The sequence below is a fragment of the Haliaeetus leucocephalus genome, unplaced genomic scaffold (assembly GCF_000737465.1).
Source record: "Haliaeetus leucocephalus isolate CR32 unplaced genomic scaffold, Haliaeetus_leucocephalus-4.0 Scaffold222, whole genome shotgun sequence".
In the NCBI taxonomy this organism is placed as follows: Eukaryota; Metazoa; Chordata; class Aves; order Accipitriformes; family Accipitridae; genus Haliaeetus; species Haliaeetus leucocephalus.
In genome coordinates, this window is record NW_010972658.1 from 594,042 (window position 1) to 621,242 (window position 27,201).

General features: G+C 36.0%; 1 protein-coding gene across 1 annotated transcript in view; it reads right to left on the reverse strand.

Annotated features, from left to right (window-relative positions):
* LOC104831409 (serine/threonine-protein kinase ULK4-like) overlaps positions 1–27,201 on the reverse strand; it is a gene marked incomplete at its 5' end in the record, with an annotated part of 190,340 nt that overhangs the window by 44,794 nt on the left and 118,345 nt on the right. Inside the window, 3 exons of the mRNA XM_010566968.1 lie at positions 9,789–9,974; positions 18,176–18,274; positions 19,710–19,876. Of these exons, the coding sequence (XP_010565270.1) occupies positions 9,789–9,974; positions 18,176–18,274; positions 19,710–19,876 (452 nt within the window). The remainder of the gene's footprint in view (positions 1–9,788; positions 9,975–18,175; positions 18,275–19,709; positions 19,877–27,201) is intronic.

Consider the following 27,201-nt stretch of genomic DNA (forward strand, 5'->3'; position numbering starts at 1 on the left):
ATCACTGCATCACCACAAATTACATTTGTTATAAATTTATAATGATGTTCATATAAAAACATTATGTTTTAATAGTTTAAATAAGTGACAGCACTGGGCATTTTATAAATGTTTAACTAGTAGAGTCTCCATAATTTAAAGCGTGGAGGTTTCATCACTGAAGACACCAGATTGAGCCACTGTTTGAACTTGGGGAGGGGCGTCGGTTACTGTAGAAATCTACTGAAAGCCTAACCTTAATGCACACAAATGCTATTTTTAAACATAACCTTGTTTCAGACCATGTACATCAATCACGGAGTCATCTGAAATTGTGCAGCACCATGTTCATAAAGCCCAGATATGGTTATCATTGCCAGGGCATGGGCCCTTTGTTGGGTTGGGGAACTTTAAAAGTATGCAGTTATTGTTAACGAATACTTCAACCAACCATTAGATGCATGAGAGATCCAGGGAAAAACTTTAAAAGTTTTGTTTTCTTTCATTGTATATATGTTTTCACCAGTACTTCTAAAATAATTTTAATCCTTGCTCTTTGCAACAATCTCTAATTCCTTAGACACTGCCTTTCTTTTGCTTCATATGGTCATATTGCTTGGTATCATCATCACAACCAGCATACTTTCGTCATATCTATGTCATGTTTTTACTCACAATTTCCATCTGACAGACAACCCATATCTAAAATGCCCTGTCAGTCTATTTGTCTCCTTTGCCTAATCCATGTGCCTCAGAGTCCCGCATACTCACAGCTTGCGGGCCACAGACTGTCCCCCTTACAATATACCCCTTTAAGCACTCAACTATGTACCCTGTTTATCTGCAGCCATACACTGGCTATTAAATCGAGCTCTGTGTGACCTGCAGATTTGCTCATAGCAAGATTTTTTGAAAACACCAGTTTGTCAGCAGCACGCCAGCCTTATAAGATGAAGAGGGTAAGAATCTAGACAAAGTGAAACACGGCTAATGTTTGTCAGATGCCATATTAAAGTGCAGAAATTGAAACATATTCAAAAATCAACAGATAGAAACATTGGCAAGGAAAATAAGGGAGAACTGAGGATTAACGAAGAGGGTATGTCAAGACTTTTTACTCTGACTGTCCAGTAGTAGGTGATTTTGAAGTCAAAGGAAGGACCACTTCTTTCCAGTAGGGAATCTTAATTCCTACATTAGATTTACTCCTGGTACATGGTAGTTAAAATTTTACTTACACACTGAAATGTAACTGTCTATTTCACCTTCAGTAAACTTGTCAGCAAGGAGACCGAGTTTAAGAGAATAGATGTAATAAAAAAGGGAGGTTTTGTTGAAGAGTTTGCAACATGAGTTTGCAAAAAGTCACAATAAACCTGGTTTCTATGCGTACCTGTATCTCATCTTTAACATGGGCAACAAAAATCTTTCAAAGGTCTTTTAGTTTCTGGTAATGGCCTCACATGAAGACTATGGATTTTTAAATACTCCTGTAACCATAAGAATTTAAATTTGGAATGAAATGAAGATAATTTTGTGTTAATAATCAGGAATGACTAGCTAAATTCCCATTCCTGCTTGCACAGAACTGAACATTGCCGAAGGATCTGTTTTATCCAGGATGGTCATCTTTGTGTGAAATTATTTCCTATTAGGGAGGGTCACTTTCAGGCAATTCCTTGATCTTATTTTGAATACAGGAAACAAGCTGGATTGTTCTTTGGAGCAAGAAATGACTTTTTACTGTGCTTGCATTGAGCTTACCACAATGAGATCCCGGTCTACAGGCACTAATGCAATTCAGTTATAACAATAATGAAAGCAGCAGCTACTGTTCATACGCTCCCATTAATGCTACAGAACCTGAAAATATGTGCAACCTGGTATTAACATTCAAGCTGAGAAACTATTTTCAATAATTTAATCCTATTTAGTTGGTGTTGATAGATCCTCTTAAGAAATTGTTGTTGATATTTACTACTCCTTATCTGAGGACCATAAAATATTTTGCAAACATTAAACATGACAGTAGCTTATGAGGGTCGGTGAGTAATTTTAAACATAAAGCTACTAGAACAAAGCAGAAAGCAGCAAAAGTAGGAGCCATCCAGCTATATATGAGAAAATTGTCAGCATCAAACAAACACTAAAGAAAAATTAAGGAAAGCCATTAAAATAGGCCTCTGTTTTAACTTCTGGGTTGGGAGTGGGAGAATTCAATATATGATTTGCTAGCAAAGTAGGTGTTTGTCTATGTGGTGGAAATACCAGACGAAGGATAGCATGTTCTCCGATACCGATACAGAGAAAGCGCTTCACAGTTACAGTAAAAACACTGACAGCAAATTAGTCATTGCAGATGTGTAAATGTGTAAAACAAAACTGCACCTCTGGATTAAGATAACCATGGATACTCCAGACCTATCACCAGCTGCAAAAAGGTGAGACCTAAATCACATTAAAAATTCGAAGTTCCAGTAAATATTTCCTTAATCGAAAGCTTCCAAGCTATACAAACTCCTATATAACCCCCAAAATGGTAAGTTAATTGCATAAAAAATTCCTCACCATCTGACTTAATATATCACTACTTAATGTTCTGATTTTACAACAGGTTATATGAAGCCTAGTATTTTGAACGGAACAAGCTTGTGGACTCCAGTGATCAGCTAAAAAAACCAAATCTCAGCTTAGATCCAATTAAAATAGAATTTTAATTCTCACATTTGTTAAGAATTTCTTGACACTTTGAGTTAAGACTACCTGAAGTCACATGCAAAAAGAAAATACACTGTGTTTATGGTTATATGTACACAGGGATACGAACTACACCAAAAAAGTAAATTACAGCAAGTGTAGTCAGAGAAGTACAAAATTTACACAGCAGAAGAGGCTTCTGACACAGCCAGAAATAAGTGATCCTATAAGCCTGGACAATCTTACAGAGATTTAAATATTTGCCTTTTCTATGAGAAGAAATAAGCAGAGCATTCCTGTACCATCTAGTGCTTTGGGTCAAAAAATAGCAAAGTTTTCTGCAATCTGGTTATCAGCCACAGAACCTCTGGACAGGATCAAAAGCGACAAGATAGGGGAAAATAAGAATTCCAGGGACTACATATCTGTGACTGAGACTTACCCATGGATACTTGTTCTGTTTAATTTCGTATGACAGAAGGATAGATACTGGAAAAAACCCATCAGTATATAACTTCAGAATGCTGCGCTTGAGAATTTTTGCCAATTGAAAGGAGGATATTGTCAAATTCAAAGAGGTAAACGAAAAGAAAGGCTAATCAGAAACAGAAAAGGCATATTAAAATTCTTTCAGTGCTGTAACCAAGCGTGTAAATCTAAATACCAAAATACTCTTCCCTCTCTTCCAGTAGAAACCATAGAGTGCAAATCTCAAAGAAAGAGAAAGTCAAGGACAGTGCTAACATATTGTACTACTACTCAGCATCCTGAAAACACTCCATGAGTTACACAAAGTGTAAATGAGCCTGAATTTAGCCCTTCACAAGCTACATAAGCCAGGCACACAGGGCATAAACATGCCTCTAAGGTGAAACAGTATCTAACCATTTCAGGTTAAAAATGAAAATTCTTATCAGACCTATACAGTGAAAATTTGTGTCCGGGATTTCAATACACAGAATGTAATGAGTCAAGTTAAAATTAACCATGTATACTACTATAAAGAATGCCATGGGATCTCAAATGATTATCAACTACAGTATCCCTCTCACATCTGGATATCGTAAGTACTACTAGACATACAAATAACATTTTCATACAGTACTTTTAAAAAAGTGCTTTTTGAAAAGCTATGTTATTCTTATTGTAAACTAAATCCATATTTTAGGACTTGGTATTGCTTGTAGAATGTCCGAGAACAAATTGGAATATTATTAAGTTTTGACTATTCAAAAATTACACTTTCATTGACTAAATGTTTTCCTTCTTAGTGCTACTGAAAATGCTTTACTAAGCTTAAAAAAAAATCTTCCATCAGGGTCTAAATGATGAAAGTACAATATTTCCTTTCCATGAGAATTTGGTAGAGCCCATATGAAATTACAAACTGAACACCAAGATCAAAATACAGCCTTAGTGAGATTTAAAAAAAAATAAAATCCAAATTACTCAGGGAAATTAATCAATATTGTCTCAATTCTCTGTTCAGTAAACAACAAAGTACAGCAAAGGGGTTGTGCCACAGGAGCACTATGCCCACCAAATGCTGAATTTCTTTAAATTACACTATACTAGCTCTATTTAAATAATTGTTTAAATTGTAGTAGAGTAGTTGTGATTAGCTGCATTCATCTTCTGAGTAATTTAAGCCAGTTTTTCTTAACTCTTCACTGTAAACTCAATATATTGCTTCTTGACCAACAGCAACGGCTTGGCCCAGGAATTCCGACTCACAAATATCCCTGCTGACTTAATATTCATCAGGGACATTGTAACTTTTTTTAGAAAAAGGAGTGCCATTAGATTGTGTTTCGATCACACCATATGCAAAATTCAGAGGGCTATACTTAAAAACTTACTTTGTGACTAGATTAAAACCCGGAAGTGGAGGAGGAGGAGGAGGAGGAGAGTCACTCTCCTCGCCCCTGGGGACGGGGCAATTCCCCCAGCCCACTTTCTTTCCATCTGCCAGGGTATGGCAGGGCCTGGAAGTGCCATGGCGGAAGGCTGGCAAGCAACAGCGGGTGCTGGAAGTCTCCCCATCTCTCATCTCCAGAGACTCTCTCCAACTGCATTCAAATCCTAAACCAAAGGCCTGTCCAAGTGTGCAAACAGAGGGAGCTTCCCCACATGGCGGCAAGGGTGAAGAGACGTCATCTTTCCCATGTATTTGCTTCAAAGCATTTTGAGAAACCCATCCTGTTTATGATCTGCATGATGTATCTTAATGTTGATTAGCTTTTTCTTCTTGGGGGATCTTAAGTTGTTTGTGTCTAATGAAATGCTCCATCCTACCTGAGGACATTATTCTATTAGACTGAAGCCAACAAAAGATGGTCAATAAAAAATGGATGCAGGCTTGGTAACAACTTGAAAATAAAAGATTAGCACTAATGGATAGAAATTGTTCATGTAAGAGTCATCCTGATTTTAAAAAGATGCATAATTTAAGGAAAACACATATAACAACTGTGCATTTACAGTGAGTATACCTATACATGTCAGCAACCCATAAGCGAGTATTGTATTCACAGTCTAACAAGCATCTCTGTTATAAAATCATTTCTTTAAGCGATGGACTACTATGGATTACCTTAGTAATTAATGAAATTAATTAAAGGCACACTTAAAAGCTTCAGATTAGGAGAAAGATGCATAAGAAGTTTTTCTCCAGCTAATTGAGACTATTTGAGTGCTGTGCTCTTGCAGCAGGAGATATGCCAACAGCTTCCCACAGCTTTGTAAGACTCCGGGAAAGGAGACTCCGCTGGGAATTGCTGCACAAGCACCTCCTTGTGGCTCTGAATTCTCGGAGCTGAAGCCGTGAAAGGGATGCTGTCGGAATATCTCTTGGGATTTTGCTTCACCTTCTTTGAGGGAAGCTCCCTGTAGATGTACTTGTGGGAATCTATTGAGGAGCAAATCTCCAGCAAGAATTTTGACTTACAGACGGATTGCAGAACTGCTACCCTAAATCAAACATTTGTGCTACTCGGACTGTATAACTCTTCAAGCTCTAAATGTCTTTCCCCATAATGGATGATCAATGATTAATATAATGAGGACCTAAACTGGGAACTATCACAGTAAAAATATATACATATATTTTAATATACAAACACACAGCTGTCAATTCAAGGGATATGAACTCAGCACATCTCTGTATAAAACTCAGGATGATATAATTACTAATCGACATGACAGAAATCCTTAGGGACACATGACTTGAATGGTATTTCAGCCATAGTGACCAGTGGTTCCCCAGGCTTTGGTTCATTGGACACAGGGTAGTAAATCTGCTCGCAGGTACACAGTGATGCCACTGCTGTGGCCCAAACTGGCAGGGAAAGCAAATTAGCATTCAATAGTCCTGCAATGAAATTAATGAAAGTTATGGACCTTTGCCACAGCTCAAGTATTGTCATTCTACCCTTAACATCTTTACTATGCAGCCTAATACAATTTGAGAAATCCTTATATGTATCCCCACAGGGTATATGACATGCAGATGACGTCCTAAATGTCTTGGTTGATCACAAATAAAGGACGAACAACTTTTTGACAGTTATGATAAGCAAAGTAGTGAAAATGAGGTTCTAGAAAGACTATCAGAAGAAAAAAGTGTGATTTAGGTAGAATTAAAATATACTTTCTGACAAGTACTTAAGGTAAAAGTCACAGAACAAAAGTTCACTCTCCACAGTGAGTGCAGAATTGCCTGTTAAAGCCTGACGCTTACGCATTTTTCTCAGAGGAATTTTTCCTTATTACTAGATGGAATAAAAAAGAGTCTCCTCTTGATTTGAAAGCTGAAACATTTTATTTGTGAGTACCCAGCTGTAACCCCACAGTGATTATATGTCCAGTGGAAAGATATGGGCTAGCTCGATAAAAATTACGGTGGTAATCACTTGCCTTTACATTACATACTAGATGCTAAATTGAGATCGCAGGTAGATTTCTTTCCTCTAGGGAAAAAGAGAAATGAAAAACTTCTCAGTAAAGCAGGCAAAAATTGAACTATTTGCTTCCCAAATGAAAATTTCTTCCACTTCATAAAGAAATACTTCAATCTAGATGATTTAATGGGCTGTAATAAGATGCACTATATCTTCCCAGAACGGATGAAGTGATAAGATAGTGATTTCCATGAAGAGTGGTAGAAGCTTCCAGAACCCCCAAATGGGACAAGATCACTCTCCTGACGTCACTGATTGGTTACATAAATGCTGCTAAAAAAGATGAAGAATATCCGAATAGCAGTATTGTCTAACCCAAGACAAAACAACCAGAACAAGAGAGTTAATAAAAGGGCTGAAGGGGAAAAAAAACACCACCACCCCCGCCCCAAACCAAACCCTGTTTCTTTGATTCAGTAATTTTATTTAGGTTCTGTCCATTATATCAATGCCAGTGAGAGAATATGCTTGAAAAAGACTGGCTAACCTGGGCTTGACAGAGCCAAAAGCTTTGAAAGTTAAGAGGTGATTATAAAAAAACAGAAAGACGACAGTCAATGCTGCCTCTTTAAAGCTTTTAAATGATCCTTACACAGTTACAAAAGTTAGCTCAAAGCATATTTTTTCTGGTTTTCACTCCTAATGATTTCTTTTAAGAGCAAAATAAAGCCTGTAAAAAGGGCTGTTCATGGCGATTCCATTAATAATTCTTGACGAAGATCCCCCCCCCCCCGTCTGGCCTATATCTTTATTTCTGTTTAATAAATGAATACAACAAAATTGTAGGGAAAAAAACAGTGAAGAAAGTGTTGCAAGAAGTTTATATTGCCCTGCAGTCAATTTGCTGGTCAAAGTTGACAATGACCATTTAAAAAAAAGAAACTCAAAACAAACCTCCAACTTTGTCCAAAAAACCCCTCCACCCACTGGAGATAAAACTTAATGAATGAATACTATTAAATTAAAACAAGACATAGATATAAGTTTCCACTTCATCAAGGTAAGGTCATCTTGTACATCAACAATTCTCTGACATGCCTTAAACTGAAGACTGAAATCAAGACATCTGTCTGCATTGGCTCACTGGAGTCATATGAAACACTTGGACAAAAATAACTAGTCATACTGCTATGCCTTTTCCTTATTTCCAGAAATACATGCTATAAAGGCATCTATAGCATAAACACATTGAATTCTTTTTGTACATTCCTGTCTTGTGTAAGCAATACCTGTACCTGTAACAACGAAGTTAATGTAACCACAGATTGGAAAGATTCTCTGTACAAGCACTGATTGGCAAGAACGGAAATTGGTGCATTTAATGATCCCTCTATTATAATATTGCTCAGATATTAAAAAAAGAAAAACACTGCTCTAGGCTTCAAAATTCAGCATGAACAGCTGATGTGGGCTGAATCCTTCTTAAATAGATATGATTATATTTCAATGTCTTTTGTGATTACGACAATTTTGACAAGATAATCATCTCCTTTGAACAGGACTTTTTAAGATTTCAAGAAATAATGTAAGATTTATTAAATAATCTGTCAAATTATCTATGAACCCTGCTTTCAAAAGAAATCCTATGGTCTCATTAAAATAATTACAGAAAATCTATGCCTGATATTATAAATAACAAGTACCAGTATCACTGGTATACGAAGGAGAGATCTAAAAGTACAGGAACTTGCAAGATTCAAAAGGTGATAGCATAGCTTTGTTCTCTTAAGATAGTCAACAGAAGTTTCTGTGTTAAATATCCCGCACACTGGGTCAACTTTTGAACCATAGTCTTCAAAATGGAGGGAAAGGAAATAAGACTGTAGCTAATGCTAAAATTAAATAAGCTGGATATGTATATTGCAGCCTCATTTCTCTTTCCTTTCCTCACACTGTTGCCTCTTTTCTCTCACTGCTTTTGGGGAGAAGCAAAAGCCAGTTCTACACAGCACAACAGTTACACAGAAAGAGAAGCAGAGGTACAAGCAAAAATCAATAGGAAGTGTCTTTAAAAAAATCTTTGCTAGAATTCTCTTTTCAGGAAGAGCATGAGAAAATAAAGGAGTGAAACCTGAGATGATGTCAAGAATGAGCAAAATTATGAATTTTAAACATCATATCAATTTTGATTTTATGTATTTGTGCTTCTTTTAGGGAAAGATAGGACTGAGAATAACTGGGAAAAAGGGTATGGCGTTTACTTTCCTATGATGTAAATACAGTAGGCAGGAGAAAGAGGATAGGAACAGCTCTGAGAGCTATACAAAAGAGTTACTTCCTCTTAACTCCTGCTGCCATTGATTATAGCCTTACCCTAGTAGACAGCACTGCACTTGCAAAATTCAAGTGTCTTCTGCCTCTTACACTGGGGAAGTTACCCTCTTTTAATTGAAAACTCTTGCTCTTGGAGAGTAAAGGGTGAAGCAATCAACCAACACAAGGTGACAATGCAGGCAAACTTCTTATCAAGACGCTTAAAGATAAAAAACTTCGTATTATCCGAGAGAATGTTACTGATACAGAAGGTTTTCCACCTAAGCTACTTGAAAGACATAATGCTGCTCTCATGCCACCATGTCAGAGCATGACAGAACTGAAACTGCTACCTGTCAATAATATCACCAGACTAAATCCCTGCACGACTCCCACTGATTGGCATTCTACAGTACAACCACTCCAGCAGAAGTGGTCCCTATCGCTTGGTGAGAATGAGGAGTCAATAGTCTACGCACAAACCTGTTTCAAGTACAAAATGGCATTTTATTTACCGTGAAATCAAGCACTGTGTTTCTGAACAGCTATTTAACACTATAAGGTTAGTTATTTCAGAAGGCATTAAGAATATTGTTCCAATACTTCATAAAGCTGAAGTACTAAACAAATATATAAATAACATGAGTTATTTAAATAACTGAATGGTTAACTGAAATAGGAGAAATTCAACAATCATTTTGTAAGAGGTTTTAAGTGTAGAAGGCTATCTTCTCCAGAGAAATTAACTGAAATTTAAAGACATGAAATTTAACTTCACATACTTTGTTTTCAAAATTCTTCTACACTCTTTTTTACTTTAAGAGGAAAAGACAGCCAAAAACTTATCCAATGATACTAAAGAAACACATGGACTTTTAAAATGTTTAGAAGCCGACTCACCAGTCTCTTTACAATTCTCAACAAAAGCTTCAGTTGTTGTGTATCTTTTTTGGACTTCAGTACTTCAGCAAAACTGTCCATGTTTTCTGGAGACATACTCTCCTGACCGTTCCCTCCATACAGCTGAACGAGCAATGATAAGCACTGTGAGGCACTGACGAATATTTCAGTATCTTCACTGGGAAGCTAAAAATGAACAAAAATCGAACAAACAAAAATCAAATTCCAATTTCAGAAAAAATGCATATCACTTGGGATTTGGAAGAGTATTAACATTTGCATTGTGCCAGGAAAGAATAATTTCTAGTTGATTGACTCAAAATTCCATTAAACTAAGCTTAATCAAGTGATGAAAGTATAATTAAAATATATCTGTTCTTAAGCAGCAGTATAACAATGTCTCTGCTATGATTCTATCAAATAGCCTATCTATAGCGACATCATAAAAGCACTGAAAATGTTGCTCCCAACTCTGTTATTCAGAGAGTATATTTTGCTTTAAATAGAAGTAGTAATAGCAGAAAGTATCATTATAGCCATGATGTCTAATATTCTACATAATGCACACCATAAAACTTCATCTAATTATTTCTAAATCAAGTCTATGGCTTCTGGTTGAGGCAGAGTACAGGCTATCTAGCTGTTGAATGGGTTTTAAGTAGTCACATTAGGAGGTACATTTTGTAGATTTTAAATATTTTTCCTGAATTCCAGCTTTTCTGCACTCCTTTGAAGAGCAGACCCTGGAGCAGGCCCTACCAATGGGATGGAAAAACTCTTTCCCGGGAAGCAAAATTATGGAAAAGATTTGGCAGCATGGCTAATAATCATCTTCAAATGAGCTTCTGATAGTATGACACCACTATAAAAATTATTTATATCTTTCTTGAAAGTACAATCTGGAAACATGAGTAGACATATTCTATTATACTTGTATTTGGCACTGTTGGAATGACAACAGAAATGCAATGCCTAGTTTTAGCACAGACAGTTCACGAAAGCTAGTGAAAAAAATCATAGAGGTTTCTTTGGAACAGGCAAGAGGATGACAGATTAGAAAACATAACAGGAAAGGACTGAAGGAATTAAATGTCTATAGCTTATCAAAGGAAGGGTTAAAAGGCACTTGATCATATTCTCTTGGCTACATCTGAGAAAAAGCAGGCTGAGGACAGGTTAATTCCTTTACCTGAAAAAGGACCAGTAAGAGATGATAGCTCAAAACTTTAGATAAAGGAATTCAGATTAAAAGGAAGATAATACTTTGATTTCCTTTTTTCTTTCTTTCTTTAATAAGAGCGATTAACCGCTGAAACAACTTTCTTAGAACTGAGACAGATTCTCCATAACAGGCAATTTATAAATCACAATTTTTTTTTTCTTAAAAAATAACAAAACCCTTTTCTACAATGAGGAGTTAATTTAGAAAAGTCCTATGTCTTGTGTTATATAAGATCCTAGACTAAACAATTACAATAGCCTTTTCTCGCCTTACAATCTATGAACTGAACAAAAGATACCAGCGGCGGTCTTAACCAATAAGGTATAGAAGTGTAAAAACACCTCATCACTCCTACTCAGTTTTTTAATTCCAAAAGTACTATTTAAATACAAAGAAGCTAGATTAAAGTACAGTTAACAGACTATCCTTACTGGCAATAAAAAGGAAACAATTTTTATCATCTGTCCAACCATTTATATAATACACCCAACCATTTCAATAATGATTACTTATTTAACCTGCAGTATGAACTTCCCAAGTTTTTTCATTTTAAGGAAAACCCATACAGTTACTTTAAAGCAATCTGTGAACATATCATCAGACACATACTCCTCAGATATTCAAGCAGCAATTCCCCAGGGATGTGCATGCAAATACAATCCTGTTTTCCATTAGTTTCATAGAGCTGGCTGTTTAAAACAGACTGAACTGAGATGTAAGCTCTGAATACATAGCCCCAAGACATATCACATTCTATTTGACCTAATACTATGCAAGTGACAAGACCACAGCAGCTATTTCTTCCACAGTTTTGCTGTATGGTTTTTCTTCATTTCAATCTAAATGCCACCTATTTGATTGTTTCCTTTCCAACATCCATAATTATCTAATAACTTCATCAACATAAATAGCAAGGCTAAAAAGGAGGAAAAGCTATAAATAGTAACAAGTTTATAGCTCCATTTATATCTTCAATCCTTATCAAGTTAAAAAAAAAAGCCAGTGATCTCACTGGGGGCTTTGAGCCAACTTGTATTTCCTTCACTGAAAAAAAAAAAAAAGACTATTAGATAAAAGAAGGAAGCATTAAACTACTTTAACATATCTCTTTCTCATCCCTTTCAAAAGCAGTACTTCAACTTACAGCTTCTTACTAGATTAGTGTAGACAGGTATATCGACCACTCCCTGAAGAAAATCACACTACAAGAACTATATTCAATTTTCAAACATTGTTTGTTGGCTAACCAAAAATACAAAATAAAAAAATCAGCGAACATTTGGACAGACACGTCCTTGCCCTGGCATTGCAGTGGAGGCTAGTTCCCTGGGCTCCATAAGCACAAAATCCCATGTATGATCAGTAATCACAACAGCCATACTTGGAAATGAGACTGTTCCCAAGGTCTTTTTCTGAGATATTCACTAAATACCAGAGGAGCAGAAAGGTGTCAGTTTCTGTAGAGGACTGCCCCTACAGCAACCTCGCATGAAGAAATACAGAAAGCACCATGTCCTTGGCAGTACTTCCTGACAACAGGAGGGTACGTGGCTTTCAAGGAAGCAAATAAGTGTTATTCCCAAGGTAGGCTGTCTTCAGCAGAAGTCCCCAGTTAAGCAAGACAGTGGAACATTTTGCTCTAGGTGAAGAGGGCCAATGGCTTTGCTTATCTCCTCCTGGCATGCCCAACCTTTTATCACTGTTGCTGCTGTTCTTTGTCACCCAACAAGAGAAAGGAAGATCCTGAAATTCTCGGTCCAATGTCTTGGCATCAGATAGGCTCGCTCTTCACAGGATATCAAGCTTTCAGCAACCATCCTCCAAACCTAGCCACCAGTATAGGTGGTGGAACCACTCCAGAGTTCATGGTACTTGCCAGCCATGACATCATCCTATTCAATCACAAATGCCAATGAAGTCCTTCATCCCCTGTTGTACTTCAGGCTCTTCTGCTACTCTGCTTCACCAGAGACCCTTTGAGCTTCAGTGTTATCTAGAGTTTGGGGGGCAAGTTGCTCTCGTCCTGGAAAATTGCAGGGTGAAACAATAACAGCATAGGTCTTGGATGAATAAGAAAACAAGCTGGGGATAGGAAAGACCATATTTACTTTGGAGGGGATGAGAATCATTGGCCTACAGTCTAATCCATCAATGATTAAGGTGGAAGAAGAACTCTCAGCAATGTCCCTATTTAAGTATGTCCACATCAGCATTTTTCTATAACTCTCATCATTTTGCTGTTTCACTACTGGCAAGTAGTGATTTAGATGTCAAAAGTCATAGGTTGGTAACCTGAAATTTAACACTAGCTGCCAGTCAGTGTTAGTACTGGTTATGAAGAGTAGGGGATCTGAAGAAAATTATTGGTATGAACAAAAGCAATGACTGAAAATATAGTAAATATCTGTAAATACAGAAAACCAAGGAATGAAAATTCAGCATTCAATTAAATAGTATCGCATGTCTAATAAAAACAGCAAAGCTTGATTCATGTTGCTAAGCAATGAATATAGCTGGACGGTTCACCTCTTAATCAGCTGGAACAATGTTCTGATTATTTTTCTAATCATAACAATTCCATTTGATATGAAGAAGTATATTTCAAGTCTTTGAAATGCATTTATAGTTTTTCATGACAGCAGCTCCTTAAGTTTTTGTTCTTTCAGGGGAGGAGAAACCCATGAAAAACTAGAGTTCTAACACTAAGAAAATATCTGCCCCTTAATATTTCATAATTACATGAAAAAACTCTAGTGGCCTTTCGTTTCTTTTTGCTTTATCAGTCTTAGAGGGGATTATGGATTTAGCCCTTCAGCAAGGTAGGAACATTAGTAGTCCTTCTCCTTGCAGCTGTTAATATTCTGGACTAGTGCACAGCTTGAAGAAAATCCAGCACCTTAATATAAATTACTGAACAGCTAAAGTAATAATTTTTTGCCATTCTCTAACTCAGAACTGCAGATTTATTTTTCACTTCAAAATTCTAAAATAATGCCTCATGACACAACTTTTGTGCAGTGAAGATTGTGTATTACTTTTTACTTAATTTTTATGGCCATATTATAACTTCCTGTAAACAGACTCATAACATAAAATTCTACTTCTCTTCCTTTCTAGATGGAACCTGCTCTGTGTATTTTAAGGTTAACGTGGTTAAGAGCAGGAAGTTTCTTGTTATTACATATCTATATTTCTGCAGTCTGTTGTCAAAAATGCCTTCATTTTGAACCGAGTTGTAGTGTGTTCCTGAATTGCAAACCATTGCAAGAAACGTGTGATCGTCTGAGCTGAAGTGGCAGTTTTCACACTGTTGGAGTTGCTACAGCATCTAATTTTAGAGCTACAATGAAACTGTCTGGATTACCCGGAGGGGACACTATTTCAGTACATTAATGAGGTTATACACAAAGAGAGTTTATTACAATAAGAGATAGATGTTCATTAGATCAGTAATGTGATTACAGAATGTACTGTAAATGAAACACCATTGGGAACTATAGGGAAGATGATTTTGCAAACATTAAACAAAATATAAAAGCAAAATGTCATTATTAAATCTCCCAACTTTATTATGCTAGTCTTATTAGTAAATATGCACAGTTTTAATTGAAAAAATAAAATATTATATTTTGGCTTAGGGCAAAATTGTCATCATCCTACCTAAGGGAAAATATTTTAAAAAACAATATAGTTTCAGTTCATTTTGATCTAGCCTAATTGCTGAGAAACTAAATCCCCATTCTGAAATTCTGTGCTTGTGACAACATACTCTTATTTCTTCTGGTGCGCTTTTGTTTGTTTTTTTTTTTTGTAGTTTAGTTTAGTTTGGTTTTTTTAGGGTAGCTCTGTAGAAGAGAATTCTTCAAATATAATTCCTAGGTAACATTTCAAATACAGTAACAGCAATACATCATACAATACAGGAAATAAACATATATCTTTCCACACTGACCACAGAACTGTCTCTATTCCTAAGAAATGTGAAATAAAATTCTGCAGTCTATAGGGTTATCAATCTTCTGCAGTCATTTTCATTATTTAGTGGCAAATACCTTCATGTGTTCTGAAACCAAAGTCAGGGCACAGCCTTACAGCCAGAGCAATGTAGAGACAGAAAGGACCCAGAATAGGTCATCTCATTCATCCATGTGCACTGAGTCTTCCTATTTGTCTTCTTCAGATTTGCCCATGATTAACTGGTCTTTCAACAGTAATATACAGAGCACAGTAACCAACTGCAAATTTTACAAGTAACACTATAATGAAGAAGCTTACCAACAGAAGACAAGAAAAGTTCTCTCCCAGCAATCTGGTAAGCTGCAGAAAAGACTGGAAGATCTACACCTAAGATCTAAATCCAGGTTCTACAGAGAAATGAAACTCCTTCTTATAGGTACTGCCAGGGTTACTGCCAGTTTCTGAAAAGTTTCTGAAAAGCCACACTGAAGTGATTTCAAAAGCAAGTAAACATTAATATTTTTTTTCAGTATAACATACATCAAAAAGTAGAAGGTATTTCAGGTCTTCTATAATTGCTGCAAGTTGCAGCATAATAATCAAATTACATTTATGTTCAAGCAGAGAAACATTACACAAAAAAGCTAAGTGTAATTAACTTTTAAACACAAAGCTGCCAAGCAGAAAACTAAATGCTCAATTTATTTTCCTTTTATTGATCAATTAAGGGCAGACTGATCATGGGATTAAATACTGAATTCTCCATATTTGCAGCGTTTCCTGCGTGACAGGATTTGTAATTATTTCTTCTTCCATGTTCTTAAAAATTCCGAAGTTTCATTTACATGCAATCCAGGTTTTCTATACTTGCTGTGCTATGCCCTAAGTGATAGACTAAATCACCATTACAGAAGGGAAAAATTGATTCTAAGTTTTTGACATTTTCAAGTTTAACTCACATTGATTTTTGAGGGATTATTAAGAGAGATAAGCATGTAGAACTTGAGGAAAATAAATAGACTAAACAATGGGGCATGGAACAATCATCTACTTGAGGGATATACATATCAATGAGGCAAAGCAATTATTCAAAGTGACATAAGAAACTATAAATACGGTAAGATAGGTAGAAATAGCAAACCAGAGAAAAAACTTCTGACTCAGTATCTTAAAGTGATGGTTAGTTCAGAATTTACAACCTCCATTATCTCCAGAAAATAAAGTTCACAAAGAACTGAATGCCTCCAAACAGTAGTAAAGGATTTTGTAGCCACACAGATCAATGAATACCAAGAACTACTGTTGGCAGCTCCACAGAACTTAAGCTTAGGCAGGCCTGAGTCTTCTTGAAGGGCAGGGAGCATATACATCTTGAGACACCCACTAGAGTTCACAAAGAATCTAGTCCTATTTAAAGAGATTAGAGCATAAAACATTTTAAATGACTGGATCCTAAATGTTAAAATTATTATTATTCCATTTTCAAACCCTTCCAACCTTAACAGGAAATGTTTAATGCAGCAATGAACAAAGGATATAAAATTTAACAAACCTTGCTGAAATGACTTTCATATATCCAATCAAGCACATGTATGTAAAGAACAACACACACATTAGAAGAGAAAATCCCTCACTTTCACAAAATCTTTCACAAAATTCAAAACCAAACAACAAAAGAAGCAGCACTAATGGTCTTTACTCTTTACCCGTATGTTAAAATCAGCAGATTTTAAATAAGCATTTTAAACAAACCAGAATCTGTAGAAATAAAGAACAAAGCAAAACCTAGCGGTAATTTGTAGCCATGCTTCTGAAATACAAGGGCAAGTCAGAATCTAATCAGTACATGCTACTATACAATTATCCTATCCTTTAATTAAAAACTTATAAAAGACTTCCAGGTGGCATAGGCTGAGTAAAGTTTGGCCTCTAATTTTCTGTTCTTTAGAGAATTAATGGAATTTAAATTTATGACTAGTTTCGCTTTAAAGGAACATTTGCATCTCTTCATATCTTACTATTTATCATATATAGTGATTTAAAAAAATTAATAGAAAATAAATTAAAAGAATTTATAAAGATGAAATATTATATAGTTGCAATTCAGTCACTTTGGTTTAGGTCATTCAGTGAACATTTCCAAAAAGTCTTTGTCAATAGCTGGTTAAAATAAATCCATCAAAAGAGGACTTTGCAAGAAGTATAATGCCAAAAATCAATAAAAAAGGAATCACACTTTTCCCCAAAATAGAAGATGACAGACAGTGCTAAAGATAGTAAAAGGACCACAGGTATTCATACCACAATACATCTGAAAATCTATATTTAAATGAAAAACAAAAAAAATTTTAGTCTAGAAAAGAACACAGCGAATTTGAAATGCCTCTAAGTGAAATAACCTGGAAAGGATAGTGTGATAAGTCACAGGGAAATTCTCACATGCCATTTTTATGGGTTTATGTTGAATAAAAGGCTGAGGCAGCCTCTAAAAACCCTGTCTGGCTCAAGAAGCATTCCTCTACTACAAGCTATTACACATAGAGCCAATACAAATCTCTTGCACAATATGATGGAGGTTGAGCTGATGGGATGCGTCAGGGCCACAATACAGCACTCTGTGGAGATCTCAATGCAGCGCTGTGACACCTAGTAAACCCTGGAAAAGACTGACTTCAGACAGACAGACTTCAAAGATGTTTACAGATCACCAGGGACCATTCCCACTCATAAATCCCTCAGGTTCATGTTAAAATAAAACTAACCCCTTGAGAAAAACTCAGAAGGCTCAAACCCAAGAAAATAATATTAAAAGGCATCACTCACTGCAAACTAATTTTAGATTTACTGAATTTTCTAATGGTAGCAGTACTTGTTGTTTCAAATTTTGAAGAACATCCTTTCCCTATGCAGTGATCACTAGCCCATTCTAAAGGGCCAAAATTTGGCTGTACATATGTATCTGAATTGAGAATCTGCAGCCTGCCCCTCATCCCACTTCTATGCTTAGGACAGACTTTGACATCACTGGTAACCTGCAAGTCACTGTGACCTGCAATTTCTTAAAATTTGTTAAAGTCTTTCCTTTGTACTAGGTGGGAGCTCATAAACAATGGAAAACTAGCAAACAGACCTCTAAGATCTTGAATTCAGTTGAATAATTCTAACTTCAGCAACATTCCAAATGTCTTACAAACAAGCAAATTCTCACCAGTTGAATAAGCAGGCTAATTAGGTCCATCAGGGGTTTATTGATAAGCAGAAGGTCTTCAGCAGCCTGTGTGTCCCCTCCTGCGCCAGACTTCTGTGCCTTAATGAGATGAGAAAAAATAAAAAGCAACCTTGGTGACTGTTCAGCTACGAGAAACAAATTGGGTCCATTAGTTGGTTGAAGTTTGAAGGAGACTTATACACTCTTTTCTAGTTAAGTATTCCTGGGCTCCCAATGAGCACTTACGCTCCCTGTGTCTGTAACAATAAGCACAAAGCAAAAGGGACTCATGCTGTCATGGCCATTCTGCACAGGCTGAATATACTGACCTACGTGACATTTCTTCAGCAAAATGCTATAACCCATATACGCAAAAGATATCTCTAAAGCCATAAATGTTTTATGTATTTGTGTTCTCTTTCAACACAATGTGCCTATTTTAACATTAAAGTTCAACTATTTTTTTTTCCTTTATCAGGAACAATTTTAAGTGCAACTCAAAACAAGAAAATCAAGGTGACCGAAAAGTTAGGATTCTCAGCAATAATGTCCAATTTTGCCCTTCTGACTCACTTTGTATCCTGAAATATTCATAACATATTACCATAATTTAAATTATTTTTGAAATAGGAATAATAAAATCTTCAAGTCACCAAAGTCTGTGATAAGATCTATTACTACTTGTAATTCTGACCATTGTCATCCCTCCTCATCAAAACACACTGCCATCCTAGGCAGTGCTATTTATGACCCATCCCTGCCCCAGGACACCAGAAGGGTCTGCTTGCAAGATTTTTCATTTAACTTCATTATCTTGCACCAGCTTTGGACCATGACCCTATACAGTCAAACTGCTAGAGAAAAACGTAAACATTTTGTCTAAAGAACACATTTAAAAATCATTTTGTATTCTGTTTCATTTAAAGCTCAATCCTAAAACCATTATCCAAGTATAATACCTGAGGATTTTCATTTGGTTAAGTGAGCACAGGAGCAAGGAGGAGAACATCTTCATTGGAGGAGGAAGTCCTACCAATGCTGTGATTTGCAGGGGTTCAAACAGGAACTTGGAAGGCAAATTGAGCAGCATAAGAGAGGAAATGCTTTTGTCGGTGCACATGCAAAGGTTACATATGCTCTTCGTGTATAGTAATCACATGTGATTTATAATAAAAAGATGATGTTTTTTATGGAATAATCTTTCTTCTTTTAAAATGAATGGAAGAAAAATGCTTTGAACTATCATCAAGCAAATGTTGAATTAAGCCATTTATGGAGTACAGAAATAAAACAGTCAACTGCGATCTGTGTTTCCAGCACACAGTGAGGCTAGTATATATAGTCTAGCCAGGTAACTACATGAAATAGTAACATGAAGTTGAAAAATACGTGCTTTTCTCTTTGCATCACCCTAAAAAAAAAAAAAAAAAAATCAATAAAACCAGAATAGTGGGCATTTCATTATTTAGGATAACAAGAAGTTATCTAAAAAGTTGTTTAAGATGGTGATGACCCCAGCAAATAAATTCCATACCTGTAATGTCTGGCGCACAATGTTTGCTGTATACATCAGCATGCAGTGCAAAATGTCAAGCAAGGACAGAAGCAGTGCATTTTCTGTCTTGGTGCTGCTTTTATCATCTGCCTCCAAGTACAGAGCTACAGTTTCTATTAGGAGATTACAGATATGATGAGCCAGTCCTACACAGAAAGTGAGACAAAAAAAAGAAATAGACTATCAGGAAAAGAACAATGTGGAAGGTAGTTAAAAATAATAGATTAGGATAAAAACAAAATTTCACATACATTATGAATATTTATTAAATTTCCTCTTTTTCTCCACTATAATAATTACCTCCTCTCCTATTCTGTTTGGAGCGGCTCATAATGAGAGTTAAACTGATACAATCAAATTTGCCAACTGCATGGAAAATTATGTAACATCCATTAAATAAAGACATACTTTGTATCCTAAACTTTTCTGGAGCATGCTGGTACACAAGTCTCCTTCACAACACTCCCGATCACAAGAATTAAGCAATTTCTCCAGGCTGTTACCGAATGACACATCAAGGTCGGAGACTAAAGTTTTCTTTCTTAACTGGTCTACCAATTGCAACCTTCCCTATATGCTTTAATTGTAGAACTGAACAGTGTTATGTTTAACATAGAATATATTCAGAAGAGCATTATAAATGAAATACCGAATACGACACCTAAAATGTTATTAAGATTTGTTTGACTGATGGTAGTAAAAAAGTTTCCCAAAAATACCTTCTTGTTTTGAAGCATTTTTTTAAGCTCCTTTGGAATTTTATAACATCAGCTCCTGTGGCTTGCTTAACCCACAGATCAATTGACATATCAGAAAAAAATCTAATCCCTTTCAAGGCAACACCGATTCATTCCAGAATCTTTCTCTCTTTCAAATACAAAGTGACTGAGTTCATTACATTTGATCTTAATCTTTTTCTTTCAGAGTTTCATAAGGAATGAAAGATACTTTGTTCCTCACCAAGAACATAATTATATTTGTAAACTACCTGCTTTTAAGCTGGCAATTAGCCATACTGTGACTTGGGTGCGCATATGTAGTAACACTGTAGTATATCAGTATATTAGCTTCTAGTCCCCGTGACTGTCAAAAACAACTGAAGTATTTCACTGATTTCACAGAAATAAAAAGACTGCTTTTATAAGTTCTCCTTTAAAAATATTTGTATATATTTTTACAAACAACAGTACAAGATTAAAATGAGACATTGTAGAATACAATATGTAATTATACCATTCAGCTTTTGAGAGTAGTCAAATCTGTAGGGTGTTGAACTATTTTGGCTTTGAAAGATGCCCCATCAATTAACTAAACTTCCATGAAATATTTTCCTCCCCTATTCATCACCCTTAATACTTTCTTCAGGAAATTAAATACAAAAACATTCATTTAGAATACAGTTACAGGTCAGGATCAGTAAGACCTGCACTCTTCTTATATCTCACAATTTTTGTGTTTTTATGATTACTAGCATTATTCTTTCACAACAGTTTGATTGATGGACTACAGCTCAGTCTAAGCTTTGAATTTCCTGGAGTTTTGTCTGCATAAACCAAACTCTCAAAATTATATAAGTCTAATCTCATACATTTAATTTCCTTCACCTTTTTTAAAGTACAATTTCTGCTGCAGTTCTGAACACTTCATACAAAATGGATAGCATGCAGAGACACATTTAAGTGATGTCACCGATACCCACCAAGAAGAAAAAAACCAGACATAATTCTATGTCTACCCGATACAAAACTTGTGGTTATTCTATGCCTTTTTTCACTAGGCTAAATTAGAATAAACCTAAGAAAACAGTCCAGTAAGAGCTGGTCCCTATCAAAGCAATGTCTGCAAAATTGCCTGCAGGGATATGTCCAAGTATACTCTGCTTCTCCCTGTATATGACCACAAAACCCACAGCCACATCAAAATGAATGAGTCACCTGATTATTTCTAGATGGCTTACATAGAACTCTTAAGACAGTGACTTGGAGAGCAATGCTGAGAAGGCCACTTTCAAATGAAGGCATTGTATGGGTCAACATCAAGAATTTTTTTGGCAGTAGTCCTCTCTGCATTTATAGGACTAAGTAGGGAATGACTAGTAGTGAATGAAACCAAAGGATCTGTGTCTCTGATAGGCAATCCTTTCCTGTTCAACTTTGAAGAGATTATTCGTTTGACTGTACCAGCCTGAGTCTCACAATTGCCTCATTTCTGCTGTTGGGTGAACAGGGAGGTAAACTGAATGCTCAACCTTCTCCCCACCCATTGAGACATGAATATACAATCACCTAGATTTTATTCTCTGGAAGTATTTACATTCTAAGGGTAAGCGTATTAGCAACCCTGCCTCCAAGCACCTGAAATACACCAGAATATTCACATTTACTTAGTTAACTATAACATCAGAATTAGTGGATTTTATATAGGTAGATATATGCTCACACAGAGTTATATGTACAAAGATATGAATGTTAAAGTTGGACATTCTGGGGAAAAAAAACACTCTTCCTGGACCTAAAATACCTTTGCAAAATTTAACACATCAAATCTTTATAATAAAGACATCTAAAATTAAACACCAGTGCAAAATGTTCCCTAACTCGCTGCATGATTCATACAGAAACCTGATAAACACTTGGTTCCACAGATAAAAAAATAAAACAGACTGACCTCTTGGCCAAGTAAATACAGTTCCAGACATGCTCTTTAAAACAGTGTATTGTGTCACAGCAAAATGAAAATTGGAGGCCACAGTTGTAGACATGGAAATACACTCCTTGCTTACACCACAAGACAAAATACATATTCTTTGTCCTCAGAAGAGAAAGCTGGGAAGCAGGTGTAACTTACAGTGACCATGACAAAATGCAACAGAAGTTTAACTGTAAATGCACTGTAAGAAGTTTACAGTGCCTTGGCCACTGGCACTGTAACCAGTTTACTCAAAAGGTAGCTATTAAGCTCAAGACCGACATGTCTTAGCATTCCAAAAATTGAATAACAAAACAGACAGTTTGAAAAAAGAGGGTGCAATTGTTAAAAAAAAAAACCAAAAACCTGTATTCATAATTCAGTAAATCATAATATAAAAATTGCATATAGATCTCTAAGTTTCAGAAGATACATTGAAGGTTTTCTCCCAAATTTTACAACTGATTCAAGAACCATGCTCTTCTTAATTTCCAATAAAGCTTAAACCAATATTTATCTTTAAAAACTTCAGACAATATATTTCTGAGTCATATTTAACAGACATAACAGTAATTCTCAACTCTTCATTAGGAAGCAAAATAGGCTCTGATTCAAAATGCACACCCTATGCACTCCTGAACTTTGGAAGTGGTGGATCTGAATCTGAATTCTGTATTGTAGAGGAGAGCTAAACGCAATTAAATCGAGGAAGATTGTTCTACTGAGAAAAGCTACATATTTTTAAGTATTCTGGTACTTCCAAGTATGTTGGCAATAGTCCACTTTCTCAAGAGGAAAGTGTTAGTGATGGTTTACATGGGTTAAAGTAATGCATCATATTTTCTTTTAGCTAGGCATTTCTTATTAAGAGAATTAAGTAAAAACTTACTATTTAACTTATAGATTTTTTATTACTCTATTAATTTGCAAATTTCAGCAAACAGTTCAAATATATCTCATATCATTTATACCTATAATTATAGTTTAAATTTATTACAATACTTCACAGTGCACTAGTCATGCCTTATATTTATTTGTAAAAGGAGGATCTTCAAAATATCAAGCCTCAGTGCAGTTCTCTGCTATTCAAATTTTGCAGAAAAACAAGGCAAAACTTGGATTTTGTATTAGAATTATTGGGTTTATAAATTAATATAACTACAGTTAAACAAAGAACCTGTTCTAATTGCAGTCAAAGATGCATAATATGTATTACAAGGACTGCATCCAAAATTCCTAGCCACAGTTTTACAGCATTTGACAAACCTCGTGCTCACAGCAGAGTATTCCTCCTGCCCAGAGACCCCTGCAATGAACTGAACACGTTGCTAATAGTGCTTTATGAATGTAGACTGTGATGACTATGCTTGTGTTTTACAAATCTTTTCAAAAGATAAAAGGAGTCTTTTGGCCCGTGATACAGCTAATCGGACAGAATGTGCCATGATACCTTCTGGAATGAAAGCTGAGAGGAGATATTTTATTCTCACCTATTAGCAGGATGGATAAAGGAAAAGAAATCTTCGCTTCCAAATCATATGAAACATCAAAGGACAGCCTAGGAAGCAATCTTCTAGGCAATCCTTTCATGCCTACCAGCAATTAGAGCATTCAACAGACCTGTCTGCTTCCAGCTGAAGAAAATGTTAGAGCAGGTGCACTTCCTCCGAACAATGCCACCGTGCAGCCAAGAAGCCAGCAGCAAAACCCTCAGCCCGGCAAAAAGGTTTCGCTTTGTTCCTTTCTACATGCTGCTCTCTGGAGAGCTGTTTTTTTCCATTTGTATCGCACCTACACAAGTGACTCCCCAGGGATATTACCAAATATATATTCACTAGACTTTTCTTCCTTCTTTTACTTACAGAGTGGACCTGCTTGGGTTTTTTGCCCCCCCAAAAGAAAGGACTCAAAATAATAACAAATCGGGAACTAGAAATTATATCGCCAGACTAACTGGAAAACATATTTCATAATCTTTTTAATGTTAAAACTAAAAAATATTTCTAAGAAGAAACACAAGACTGTAGTCTGATAGATTTTTTCACACAGGAATTAGTTCCTCAGTACCTGAGCACCTAAGATAATCCATCATGTCATAAAGATTCTTCATTAAACCCTATTTACCTACACAAACCTGGGATTTAATTTGCAATCTTTGCATCACAGCCCTACTACTCAAGGTATCCTGTTTTGAACAACTGAAAATAGGCAACATAAAGCAAATGGTGTCTTTAGGGTAATGGCATTTTAAAAAGAGGTTCATTGCTTTTATGGCTATTTTTGTTTATTATTTGTTACTGGTTATGTTTTAGGAACTATTTGTCTTAGTACTATAATATTATTGAGGGAATAATAAACTAGGATAGAAAATTAGATCACCACTGATTTCAAGATTTGGTGAGTTAGGAATGTTAGATCAAGTGGAAAGAAAATGATAGGGCTGTTGAACACATCAATTCCATAACTACTGCCCTGAAAATTATTCTCTATTCTGATCTTAAAAACAAATAGCATCTAAAAAAGAAAATTTTGCACATATTGGATAGTCTATTCCTAGTACCGGGACAGCAACTAGACATTTTGTGACTGAATAAAGAATCACTAGGTTTGAGGAACAAAAATCTCATTTGAATTTGTCACAGTGCAGTGGTCAAGATCCCCACAGCTTCCCTTTGCGGGAAGGGTCTGTGGCTCAGCTTTTCCTACCCACGTGGCAGGTAGGGCACTCACCAATGGTGCCAAAGCAGGCAGTCCTGCCCTCACATGCAAGAAAATGGATATGGTAAGGATTATGACAACCAGGGAAGAAAAGCCAGTTATCACCTTTGCTACCTGGGAAGTACTATGTTATCTTGAGTGTGGATGCCTGAGAGGAACACAGACCTGACATTCTCAGTGGTGAGATTTTTCTGCTTTGAGCCAGTCAAAGCACGACATAGCTCTACTTCACTTTTTCAGGACTGGCAATGCTTAGCGGTTATTGTTAGAAGGCAGTTTATAGGTGGCATCTTTCACTTGTGAAGAAAGAGTGCAGAACTGATGACTCCCCAGGGAACCACATCAAACTCTTCTCAACCAAAGAGAATCCTGCCAACACAGAAATTTACTTTCTTCTACAATGTAATCTATGGAACAAATGTGTAGGTGATTAAGACCAACAGGGGTATAGAACAGCAAACTAGAAGACAGAAAACCAAGTGGATTCTCTCATTAAAAAAAATAATTATCTAAGTGTGATAAAAGATAGTAAAAATGCCACTTGAACAATTTAGGAATAATAAAATCACATACTGTTGAATATGCTTGACTGGTCAATACAAAAATATAACAAATTATAGCAACTAGGCTAGACTGTGGTTGTTCTATATGAAAAGATGTGGTTAGAATGACATACACAGAAAAGGAACATTTCTGAAAGTATAATCACTAATCCCTTGGGAGTTCCTGATTTGCTGCTTCTTTTGAAAATGAAAAAAGAAAAAAAAAAAAAAGAGGGAAAAAAAAAGAGAAAAAAACCCAGTTTCCCATCTTAGAATCTTGTTAATGTTTCTGTAACAAAATTTGAAGTGAATTCAAGTTTTTGTGTCAGATTGACTCAACCACACTGTAATTAATTCAGAAAAGATATCCAAGCTGTTTGAAACTATGTTCACTGCACAGGTGGGTACGTGGCATAAAAGTTTTGAAGGCAGGGCATTTTGTTCTAGACAAGATTTACTGAGATGGTCTTTGTTCCTAGGAGTGTAACTCATTGAACATGAACACAAACTTGTTCAACAGGGATCGAATGAAGGATCAGAAGATAACTTTCTTTGGAAAACAGTATGCTTTCTAGTTCTATCAGAAAAAAAAAATCCACAATTTTTATGAGCGAATACTACATAACTATGGACTGTAATGATGTTCAGGGGATCTGTTCACAGTGTTGATAAGACATTAATAGTGTCTCATTTCAGCAGTCAGGTTTGATTTGTTTGGATGCCATGCTGTTGGTACCACAGCCTCTAGAAATTCTATCTGCTTCTTACATTCTGTAAGTAGCTGAGAATAATTGGACATTTACTACAAAAAGATAAGTGAAAAACATAACAGAAAGGTAGGATCCACTGAAAAGCTACACACAAACTTTAAATGCTCATATCAGGCAGCTTGTGAGACTGGACATAAAGGAAACATTTATTTTAAAATTATTTATTCAAATTAAACTTTTGCTCTTTAGAGATGAAATTTAATAACCAGCAGTGTCATAAGACTTGCTGCCAGTTCTGTCACTAATGCATATGTTATGTACATCACAAATAAGCTGTTTTTTTGTTAATTGGGGAGCATAAGGCCCTTGATGCATGTAAAATCGAGTGCTATCATCCCAAGAGGTAACTGACCATACAGTAGAGTACAATGCTAAGGCTGCCTGACAGACATTGATTTTGTAAACAGCTTTGTTGATAGCAAACACTAGTTCTTCCCAGGTGTTTGCTAGTGATCAATTGTTGGAGGTTATCACCCCTACAATTGTGCGTGAGAGTCCATGCATGAGACAGAGAGGATGCGAGTACTTCCTAGTCTCCCCTGACAAGCCGTGCTAGGCTGCTTTAAACCGTTCAAAGGGGTAGCCTTCATTAACCCATCTGATTTTGCTTGAAGCACATTCACACACTCAAATGACCCTTCTGGCTGGAAGACCTGGGGAGTGATGGAGGTAATACAGTGACTTCATGGGGTATACATTTCAAACATTTCTGTCCCCAGTTGTGCATATATTAAATACCTAACTTGCATTCTT